This window comes from Drosophila serrata, unplaced genomic scaffold (assembly GCF_035046125.1).
Source record: "Drosophila serrata isolate PLE 108 unplaced genomic scaffold, ASM3504612v1 contig_2, whole genome shotgun sequence".
Lineage (NCBI taxonomy): Eukaryota > Metazoa > Arthropoda > Insecta > Diptera > Drosophilidae > Drosophila > Drosophila serrata.
The window spans coordinates 1384927-1397263 of NW_028256900.1; the positions used below are offsets into that span (position 1 = coordinate 1384927).

At 33.4% G+C, this 12337-nt stretch overlaps 1 protein-coding gene across 2 annotated transcripts in view; it reads right to left on the bottom strand.

Annotated features, from left to right (window-relative positions):
• Positions 1-12337, bottom strand: part of geko (olfaction protein geko) — a 36326-nt gene that overhangs the window by 1174 nt on the left and 22815 nt on the right. The window contains exons 1-2 of one of the 2 annotated variants that reach the window (XM_020946293.2): positions 6006-6737; positions 720-921 (exon numbers count right to left, since the gene is read on the bottom strand). In XM_020946293.2, the coding sequence (XP_020801952.2) occupies positions 720-921; positions 6006-6237 (434 nt within the window). In that variant the 5' untranslated portion in view covers positions 6238-6737. Of the gene's footprint in view, positions 1-719; positions 922-6005; positions 6738-12337 lie in introns of those variants that run through there. The other variant, XM_086834433.1, reaches the window with a different exon arrangement.

Genomic DNA, 12337 nt, shown 5'->3' on the forward strand with positions numbered 1-12337 from the left:
CAACCTGTTTAAATAGCTTATATATATATGTTTTTCAACCTATTATAAAAGTAGTTTCAAACGCTTTGTTTACTTTTATAATAATATGTGTTTATTATTATAAATAATTTTGTTGATATTTTTAGATTTTCTGTAAGCTAAAAACATGTTAAACCTGATACTCTTTAAAGTCTTTCTAACAAGCTTTAATTTTATGTCAAATATCTATTATAAATGGATTGTCTTTATCGCAGAAAACGTATATTATTAGTGGAAGCTGATGTGCAAGTCACTGTCAACCGGTTATTGAAAACATATTTGTTAGAAAACTCTATAAATTCTTGTATTTTCCGTATATGCTGACATTTATATTCAATTTGTTATGTTAGCTAATTTATTTGGTATGCCTTAACAACGTTTTTTTAGTAGATCTTTAGTTTTTTCAAAATTTATAAACATTTACTTCATAAATTTATAAGAAATTTAATGTAATTTACGTAAGTGATAATAAGAATAAAGGATTTTTAATGCTTAAAGTTCTTTAAATATTATATGAGTGTTTTTAATATCTATGATAATGACAGCATTATTTAATATCGAGACTCTAGTATAGCTCAGATCATAAATGTATAGCTTTTGTTAAAAGGCCAGTTCTGAAATGTTTTGGAAATTCCTTGTGCACCCTTCTGAGCAATTTTCTTGTCCTCTCCCAACTCTTTTCTCCCAGTGCATCCACTCACCTGATCAGTCTGAGCAGCTCACGTTCCTTCTCGCTGAGCTGGTACTCCGGCTTGGAGGCCAGCTCGCACAGCATCTTTGGCAGACATGACTCCTTGATGGTATCCGACAGCTGGGACTTGCTCTTCAGGTTCGCCCCTGTCACCACGGCCATTCCAGGCTTCAGAGCCTCGGCAGCGGCTGAGAACTCATTGAAGTCGTGCTCTGAAAATTTAAAAACAATACAAAAAGGTTAGAAATTCAGGCATCCATCAGATTCTGACATTTATTTTTTGCTTAACTCCGTCTGGCGCTCATTTGCATAGCTAACTGCTTTCAAATTAAGATTTCGGGAACTGCGCAAATCGTTAAATAAAAAAATAAAAATAAATCGGGGGAGAAGCGGAGAGATCGGTGATCGGAGATGGAAAGAATCCGACCTCAAGGTTGCCCAAATCTAAAGCTAATAGATCCGAAACAATGACTAACAAGAACAAAGAACTCATTTCGGAAACAATTGAGCAAATATACATTTAAAGAAATTGAAAATTGTTAAGAAAGAGATAAGAATTTATGTTAATTTTTTCGATTGCATTATATGCGGTGAGTTAAATCAAATATTTATTCGGCCATTCGCTCAATCAGCTGTTGCAAATATTATCAACATTTTGTTTAATGTTTTTGTTGCGTCTTTTTTTCTTTTGTTTAAACGACTCTCATGCCCCGAACACAAGGCCAAGTCAATGCGTTGAACTTTACTTGGAATATTTGTGTTCAGTCATCCAATGCTTAGTTTTTTATTAATTATCGGAATATTCATTATGTTTTAGCCAAGTTAGGCGGTTGGCTTATTTCGGACTTTGAACTTCAAATGCGGAACCACTGCAGGAAACCCTATTTGCGGTGAGAAAATCCAACTTCCAGGCTACAACCGTTAACTGATTTTTTATACCCTTGCAGGGTATTATAATTTCAGTCAGAAGTTTGCAACGCAGTGAAGGAGGCACCTCCGACTATATAAAGTATATATATTCTTGATCAGGATCAACAGCCGAGTCGATCTAGCCATGTCCGTCTGTCCGTCTGTCCGTCTGTCCGTCTGTCCTTCTGTCCGTCTGTCCGTCTGTCCGTCTGTCCGTTTCTACGCAAACTAGTCTCTCAGTTTTGAAGCTATCTGAACGAAACTTTGTAGTTAGCCTTCTATATACTCTCACTCGTATATATGTCGGAACGGGCCGGATCGGACGACTATATCATATTGCTGCCATAGGAATGATCGGAAAATTTTTACAAAAAAATTTTTAACTTTTTGAGTTTTCAATAGAATTGGATCAAATTTGAGATATAGCCATTTTACTATACTCTTCAATTTTGCATAAAATTTTATGAAAATTGGACTACTATATCATAAAGCTCCCATAGGAACGATCGAGAAATTAATACAATTAAATTTATAACTTTTTTAGTTTTCAGCTGATTTTCATCAAATTTGAGGTATAGCCATTTTATATTAGTCTTAAATTTTGTGTCAAATTTCATGAAAATTGGACGACTATATCATATAGGTGCCATACAAACGATCGTTAGATGTAGAGGAAAAATGCAAATCTGCGAATGTAAAACTGCAAATATAATATGTATAGGTGAATGAAATGAAAGCAGGTATTACTTCATTGTTTTTTAACACAAATAAATATAATTTATATTGTTGAGATTCCAAGTCATAGAAGTTCTATCTGCAAGGGTATATAAACTTCGGCGTGCCGAAGTTAGCTTCCTTTCTCGTTTTAAATTTGAAATTTGCAATTTATGACGCGAATCTGGCTTGTTTTTTAGGCTCATTATAAATACAGTTTGTTGGTTAAAAAATTCAGTAAAGCATGACTCAGTTGGTTTATGTTTATTAGGAATGTTAAATACATTTTTTGATTTGTATTTCTAAAAACTTGTTTATATTCAGAAGAAATTTGCCATAAAAATTTGTTTTCAAACAAAAAGTTCCATTGTCATTATCAGGTTTATCAGTTAATTAGAAATGGAATTTATTTTAAGCAGGTTTCAGCGTTTTTTTTTTTAGGAAATTAATTCATTGTACCGCTTGATCATTAGATGTTTGATTGCTGATTTTATATCAAGTAATTAGATAATTAATAAAAGGAAAGAATTTTAAAACATTAAAAGTTATCAAGGAGAAAATAAGTTCTTTTTTCATTACAACTCACAGGTTCTGTAATTCTTAATGCGATGTCTTGTAAAATTGAATTCTTTAACATACTTAAACTATTGAACTTGAATTTTTGCAGACTGTTAAATAATTCGATTTCTTGCACCTAGATATATGTATATATCAAGTCAATTAAGTTGACTTCAGGTGAATCAATTTGCTTTCCGAGTGCACGTAATTGAATGGAAATAAATACAAATTGAATTGCAAAATCCGCACTGCCTTGTATCAACTAAAGGTTGTTGTATTCTTTTTGTATAGCTTCTGTTTTGGCCTAGAGAGGAAGTCTCATGGAAAGAAGAAACTGAAATTGTCAATTCAGATAATTTTCAACCGGCAAGTTGGGAAAGGGCACGTGCTATAATGGAAACCGAGCGGCGGTTTACAAGAGCTCTCGACGTGAATATTTAAATATTTATTTCGTTTTGTGAACCAAAAGTTCACTCTCGATTTCCGTTGAACTTGTTTCTGGCCTAGACAACTTCTTCGGATGGTAACGATTACGTCTGGAACCGGAACCGGTTATGGTGTCGGTGTCGGTCTGAATATTTTCCAAACCCCATCCAATCTTCGGGTGTCTGGGCTTAGTTCGATAAATTAAATGTCACAAATCAAGTCGAGTTTCCATCACTTCCTGTTTGAGTAATCAGGTTAGAATAATGAACTTTGTTAACTCTAGAGAGTGACTAGCAAAGTCTCTTTAATCTAGTCTAGACCCCGCTTACGAAACTGGAATTTTAAGAGACTGTATTTGTATTTGGAAAAACCCTTAATGAACCGGCGAACCTCTGGGAAAGTTGCAAAGAGACCTCTTGTCTGCCAACATGCAAAGCAAAAAAACTTGTTGTGTTTCTTCGGAGTTTTATTACGTCAAGTTTATTTGCTTGGCATTTTTCCACTTTCACCTCGAGTAACACAAAAGAAATACCAGAAATCCAGTGACTTGCGAATGGTGTTAGTCATCTTAATGAACAGACGAATGAAGGACTTTGAACTTATTTACAAAACAATGACTTGAGTTGACATTTTAAGATGGGTTTTAAATATATTTCATTTCGATTTTGTGATTTTTAAAGATTTATTTTAATATATCTCATTTATAAGTATTAAATATTGAACATATTTATATTTATTTCATGCAAAAAAGAGAAATTGTTTAGTTCTTGTTAAAAATTTAATATTTCATAGAGAATCGATACATACAACTGCATTTTCGTGTTGTAATAGTTAGTAGTTTCCAAAAGTTTTTAAATTTTTATTAGTAGAAATAAATTGTAAATCAATTAATTAATCTCGACTTTCGTTTCGATTTTACTTATTTTAGTTTTATTTCCTCTACACACATGTGTTGGATTTTATTTCCGACATCTGTTGTGCAATGCTCCAATAGGTTATGTCATTCGATATAGGGTTCGATTTATTGTGTATGCAAATCAGCGAGAAAGTGGCGCCGAAGAAGTGAATTCGAATAACATTTGGAAGCTCTTGAACAATCGGTTTGGACATGAACTTCGACTGTGTTGAATAATAATTTAAATAATTCAACAACTCTTGTGCATATTTTGAAGTTTTTGCGTAGTTTTGATGAATTGCAAGAAGGCCAGTATAAATTATTTCAGTTATATACATTTGAAAAATTATAGAACAGTATTTACTTTGACTTTACTAAAGTTTACTTTTGAATATAAAATTATTTACTTGATAAACTTTCCATAGATTGATATCACTACTCAAAAAACGTTACTATTCATGTACTCGAATAATGAAGTCACTTTTCTCCATAGACACTCAACAAAAAACACAAAAAAGTCGGATCATAAAACATTAATGACTCTACCTGTAGTTGATGGAAACTTTTGCCAAATGAAGTATCTGTTTAATATGCCAGACAACGTACAGCTACAGATAATGTTTAGGTACTTAAATTGTTTAACATTTCCTAGTACTTGTACTTTAAAAAAACTCTTTAGGAAAAGTTGTAGAATTATACACAGCTCCTAATGAGAAATTATGGGACTCAGACTTTGTTGGGAGTAAAAAAAAGATAAATGACTAATTGAAAGTGCTTTGAAAAGCTCCATAAATGTAAGTACTTCACATAAAAGAAACCTATTTATCCAAATACATCATATTTTGATTAATTATAAACCTCTGACACCTCTAATGTATTTTCTACACGTGTGCAATAAACAATAACACTTTTAAGTCTCCCTCGGCTCAGTTCCGGTTTTCACCTACCAACAAAAAAAAATCACAATTAAATATTTAAGCCCCAAAATAAACCTTACACGTGCCTACATATTTGTTTGTACGTAAGCCTCCATTTATAAATCGAAATTAACCTTGATACGGCCAAAATACACAAGTAAATTGGTATAACACAACAAAAATTAAATACTAATTTAAGCAAAAAATATTTTGAGGCTCGCTAACGAGTGATTGAACCCGATTATTAAATTTGTTAACTGCCACGAACGTTTAATAATTACAGAAAAATATTTATGTTCAAATTTGTGGCCAGTAATTGAAGTTATTTGTTGGAATTTAATTTTTACTGATAGATCTGCAAGATATAGGAGCAGTTTTAAATAATTAAAATAAATTGAAATTGTGAGAAATATACTTTAAAATAAGTCATATATAATTTTTTCCCGTAATGACCACATACAAATTGAACTAAATTGCAGATATTTGTGGGAATTAAGTATAACGTTTAATTTAAAATATGTTAGATGTAACGGATCCAGTTTAAAATAATATTCAGGTTTATTTTATATATTGATCTAAGAAAAATAATAATATCGAAACACCGATTTACCCTAATTTGAAAAAGTGGTTCAACCGTATTTTAATTTGATATAAGGCTATAATAAACGTCAAGCTCTACGAAACAACTTTTTAAAATTCCGAAATAATAAAAAACGTAACGCGTTTCATAATTTGTATGATTTGGATAATTGCCAAAACACGAACTAAATAAAAACCTCTTAAAAATATGGCCAGTCGAGTTAACCAAGTTAATTTTTTGTCAATGAAAAATATACATGTATGAAAAAGAAAATAAAATGTTTTTTGCGAAACTCACCTTCGGCTATCTCGATTTCAGCATTCTTCGTCTGGAACTTGCTGGCCGCTGCAGCCGCCGGACCCGTTGGAGTTCCAGCCGCCACCGCACCGCCCCCGGAGCGGACGGCGTGGTGATCGGGGTGGTTGGACTTGATCCCGCCGCCGTAGCCAAAGAGGTCACCCACCAGCAGCAGGGAGACGATGCCGAAGATCATGAGGCGACAGCGCCAGGCGGTGTTCATGATGGTCATGAAGATTCGTTGAAACAAAAACAAAACACTAACAATTCACACACGCGCGATTGTTGCACAATTTTTTGTTTTTTATACTATTTTTTCTCTTTTGAATTTTACTTTTTTCTTCTTTTTTTTTGATCCGATTATATATGTGAGGTATTAACTTCTTTTAGCACCTTGGTTTTGACACTGTTTTCAATGGCAACACGACGAGCCAAGCACAGGGAAAATGAAAGTTGTTGGGGAGAGGGGAAAAACGAAAGTCGACGCTTTTCGTTTTTTTCATATACTACTAACTCTTCGAAAACGTTTTCAAATTACTGCTGGCGAGCATGCAAAAAGCGGCAATTAAATTTGGCATTCAAGCGCACATAACTCGTTAGTAACTGTAAATCCAAAATAAAAACAGGTACAGGTACAAATACAGGTAACACACACGCGATGAGGTGAGCTTGCGACGGTTGTGGTTTGTACGTGCGATACGGCCGAAACCTGCAATGCCAGTGAACTAAAGTGCTTCCAAGACACACCACTAAAGCTAGGTCCAAAGCGATCAGCTGATCGGAGAGAGAGAGAGAGATACATAAACCCAGAGCGGAGAGGAATACAACTCTCTTTCTCGATTAGGTTTACTCAGAGAGACCCAGAGAGTGTATTCAGTGAGTATGTACTTTTTGCTAGCACTGTGCCGTGTTGGCCGGTGCTAATTGTCTGCGGCCAGTAGTCGCAACCACAGCTGTCCATCAGTCGCATTGAAAAAAACTAAGTTTGATTAAAGCAAAGTCACTTACACACCACCATCGATCGTGTGTAGGCATAAATACAAGTTGTACATACTATATATATGATATATATGTACATTCATATACCGACTTAAGCTGGACGACTTACTCAACAAGTTCGATTACCCGAACAGGCTAATGACCCACGATAGGGAATTGGGTTCCACGTTTGTAGTTTTGTGTAATGTGGCAACAAATTCGAAGTTACTTAATATGTAATAGTATCAGGGATTATAGGAATTATAGAGGGGTTATTGAAGGGATTCCCAATGGGTAAAGGTTTATCTAGAAGATACGATCCCAAAAGAGAGAGAAATTATTTTGATATTTATCCGTATCGTGCCTAATAAAATGTATATAAATAACTAGCTTTAAATATGAAGTCATATTAGTATTTTACTCAAGTTTATTAATATTAAATCTTGCACGACTAAACAATATATATATTTTTATAATACTATTATTATAATACAATTCACAAGCCCATTAAAAATTGTTAACGTAAGAAAACGTACAGAAAACTACTCAAATAATCAATCAGATATGTACTTTTATCCAATTAAACTTGACTATAAATCTATCTCTCTAATCTAATTACCTTCTTAATAATCTTTATAAATTTATAAACAAAATTTGTATAGTCCAAAGTATAGTTTTTATCCAAAGAAATTATTTTAGATAACCATTTTAATAGACTTTAAAGAAATTGAAGTAAATTTCTTTATAGTATAAATAAATATTTCAAAAAAATCCTTTAAGGAACTTTCCCCAGTCAAACAATAGTTCAGTTTTCGTTAATATAATACAACGTAAAAACTGTAATGTTTAAATGGTTTTCCAGGATTTCTATAAAATTACATTAAATTTCAAAATAAACCTCTTATATATATAAAAAATGTGTAAAAACCTATCAAAATTCCTTTGAAAAGTACAAATAGCAGCACCTGCGTTCACATATGTTTAAGGATACTGTCAAATATTCATCCAACGGTTCCAATATTTAATTTTCTACAGAACCCTCAAGAGTTCTAAGTGCACTTCAGAATACTTAATTATTTTGGTAGAAAACTAGCATTTCCGTTTGAACCCTAACCTTACAATGACCACAAACTGAACCGAAATCATCGCTTTTGGTTCAGATTATTCGGTCACGTGCCTCGTCACGTAGGCCAACTTGAAGGCACTGTAAATATTTAAGTGATTTTCCTAATTTTCAGATTTATGGATCCCCAGGACAGCTGCAAATTGACCGCTTATCGAGGCAGGTAGAAAGGTCATCGGGTGCCCGCCGACAGATTTATGATTGTGCTGACGAGCCTCAGGGTAGAAAAAACCCGACTGACCCTGCCAGCTGACAGGCAGCCAAATGTTGCAATGTCCAAAAACGCAAAAGAAAAAAAAAATAAAAACAAGGAGCCAACAAATCAAGAGAGACTTTTTGGCCAAGAAACTTAACTTACTTAACCGGACGGTCGAACGCGTTAAATGCGCAATCGGAACGTGACTTAGCCGTGGCCAACAATCACCAAAAACAGCTAAAAATAAAAATAAGAAATCGAATCGAGATAAAAACAACACAGAAACGTACTCAAATTAAAGGTAACAACAAGAACAGCGACAACTGTTTCTCGAACTTTACTTGGCCAAATTGCAGTCAAGTGAAGTGCAACAATCGAGAAGTCGAGGCAATTGCCACTGTTAACTTGTATCTTGAGGCTGACCAAGACAAGACAATTCTAATGGCGGCAAGAAAAAGACAGTCACTGATCACAAATATTAAGCAAATATTTTTGAAAATAATAACAAATAGGAATATAAATAATACGAAGCATGTTTGAAGATTATATTTGTGTCCAAATATATTTAAATCAAAGCATAATTGGAGTTATATTAATTAATATAAAGATTTAAAGCCAAAATATTATTATCATTTATGAGCTTGTTTTTGAATATAACAAAAAATATCACAAATAAACTACCTTTAATTATTTCTATATTTTAAATATTACAAACATCCTTTCTTATAAAGCACAGTTTATTTATTTAAGTATGTCTAGGAATCTTGCTGAATTTAATCAACGTTTTGCTATAAAACAAATCATTACCATTTAAACATCATATTGAGAGTATTTGTCATATTCTTTAGGTAATTATAATTAAAGCTCCTTTTATGAATATTTTTAGCATACATAATTGAAGTACTCTTATTTATTTCAGGTGCATTTTCATGAAATAAAAACTACATTCAGAACAGCTGCAAGCAAAAAAAAGAAACTCTCAACCCGCTCTGACTTCATCTCCCAGAATTCATTTGTTTTGCTTGCCTTCAAATTGCAGTGGCCGTAGTTGTTGTCGAGCTGTCCTTCACTTGCAACAACGCCCTGTCCAAAAAAAAAACAACACCAAGAAATAATTAAGCAACGATAGGTGATGCCTAAAATACCCTTACAAAAATTCAGTTTAAATAAAAAAAATGAATAAAGAATTTGGTGGTTTTAATCAAAAATCGAAGACGTATTATTCATTCAATATAAAAATATTGTATAGTAATAATTATAACAAAATGTTTAGTTCACTAATCAAGATTTTGAGGCCATTGAAATATATATTGAATATATAATAAGATTTATTTAAACTAAAATAATATATGAGCATTTTGTATATATTACCTAATATATAACTATACAATTAAGTACCAAGAAGAGTATCTTAAAAGACGAGTACTTGTAGTTTATAAAAAAAAAACATTTTGCGCCTCGAAGGTTAAGCAGCGAAAAGCCCAACAAAAACGCCATGTGAAAAAATTTAAAAATAAAATAAGAGAAAAAAGACGGCCGGGGCAGCCAAGCATGAGGCTTAAAAAAGTAATTTAAAATTATTATTTTTACTTTATTAATGCCGCCAAATGCTTAGGGGGCCATCAGTTGAGACTGGTTAAGATTAAGGTTTTGCAGTAACCAAAGGCGTCATGTTGCCACATCATTTTTGATCCCGATAAATTTTTTGAGATTCAAATTTGTATTAAGAGGAGCTCAAAACTTGATTGCTTACTTTTGGCAGCGAAACTGGTTTCACTTGCTGCATTGAGATATCACTCAAAATTGTAAGCGAAACTGGAAAATGCAGAAAATTTTAAGTTGTTAAAGCTAATGTTCTTAATTATGTTTCAAAGTTGATGACCTTCGCTGTAGTTACAATTTACGCAAAGGTAGAGTTAATATCAAGAAAGAAAACTAAGATGATTGGGAACAAGTCTAAAGATAAATTAGAAGATTGTTAAAACTGGTTCATAAACAAGCTCATCACAAAGAAATTATAAATAGGAATATCTTTATTGATCTAGTTTATTGTGTGAAGTGTATATCTGACTTGACATCCATTTAAGACATACAATGATCAATGACTGGCCATATTTTATAGGTTCCTTCAATTAAGAATCGTTTGTTGGTAACAATAAATTTGATTTTAAAGCAATTATTAACTATTTAGACATAAAAGCCTCAATTGATATAGTACTTTCTAAACTTATCAATAGACTTTACAAGTAAACCTTTCATTTCTTAAATGAGTATAAGGTAGCAAATGGAATGTAATTGATTTTGCTCTGACTAATTAAAGACATTTAAGTCCCCAAGCTTAATGAATCCTTAGATTGGGTTGTCAATTAAATTAAGTTGAAGCAATAAATACGCGCGAAATTCGAAATGTACACTCACACCCTTTTAGGGGAAACGGAAACGGAAGCAGCCGCCAAGGCTTTGGTGGTGTTTACAGTTCTATTTTTTCAGCCTTTAGGGTGGCTTTGGGTTTAAAGCCACCTTAAACACCTAAGGAAAATAAAGCCAGACCGCAGGAGCAGGAGCAGGACAACCGCCCGCGGCTTCCATTTACAGGCTGCTTAATTTATGCTAAACGCGTCGCGTCTTTGCATTTAATTGTGAAATTAAATTTGATGCGATTAATGTTGACACAACACATGCGATTAGTGAGCGGGTAAAATGCACTGCCAATAATTTGCAAAATATAATACTAAACACAATGCGAAAAAAAGATAGTAAACGTTATTCATTGTGGCAATTTAAATATAATAGGTTAATGCAAAAAAACCATTAATACTGTTTATACATAAGCATTATAGTAACTATTTTACTTTCAAAACGTGGTGTTTAAATTAGAAAACATTAAATGTGAATGTAAGTTTGTAGCATTCGTAAACGTTTGATACACCGAATTTTTGTTTATTACAACTAGTTTAATATAATTTATTTATTTATATTTAATCTTCTTTTTCTTTGGTGTATTTAAAGCCTTTGATATCGCTTTGGCTTGCCCTTTGACCATTTCTCGCCTTAGCCATGAGATGTGTGAGAAGAGATACTACCAGAGATATCTATTAGCCAATCGGCTTGCATTTGGCAAATTATCATTGTTTATAAGATGACAACATTCGATGGCAGCGACAGAGGGACAAGCCATACCACATAAACAATAATTAAATGTAGCCAAATTAAATTTTACACAAAAGCCGAACACAAAGTGACAGCTGGGCGGTCAGGCTTGCCCCTTCCTTGACCTCGTCCAGGACTTGGAAATGTCTGCATAATTATGTGGTACATCTAGGGGCAGGGGATGGGGAGTGATAGGGGAGTGTGGGCTCAGAGTGGTTGAGTGTGCAGTTGTGTGTGCGTCTCTTGTGGCTGATAATATGCAGTTTAATTACAGAACACCAATGCCCACAAACAACAATAATGAGGGGGGGACAATTGTAGTATCCAGGATCCGAAGGATAAATACTCTAGCCCAAAGGAATGATAACAAAAGAGTCCTCTAAGCTTAAGACTGAATCTTGTTTTGATATTTTAAATATTTATCAAGACATAATAACTCCATCTTAAATTTCTAATAAAAGATAAGTACCAATATATTTGTAGTATAATTTAAAGTATCTTAGGAAATAGTGTACACTTTCCTGCATAAATTCAAATTAGTTGAAACTACCTTATTTCCCACCTCAAGAAACTAACCTTTCACCGAAACATATCCTACACACTCCATCCTTAACCGCTCATCACTTTTAATTTTAGCATTTGAGACAATGTTCTTGGTCCTGTCAGGTGCATAACCGTATTATATGTATGTATAAACCGCATAAGACTGGCCAGGATGTGTGTGTGTGAGAGTGAGTGTACATCGGCTGTTTATTGGCATCCATTAGATAAAGGAATTTACGCGAAAGCAATTGTTCGGCTTCGCCTGCAACTTCAAAGGGCCATTGTCATTACTTTGTCCAGCTAGTTGTGATTAGTGGCATTGAATGGTATTCGCGATTAGGC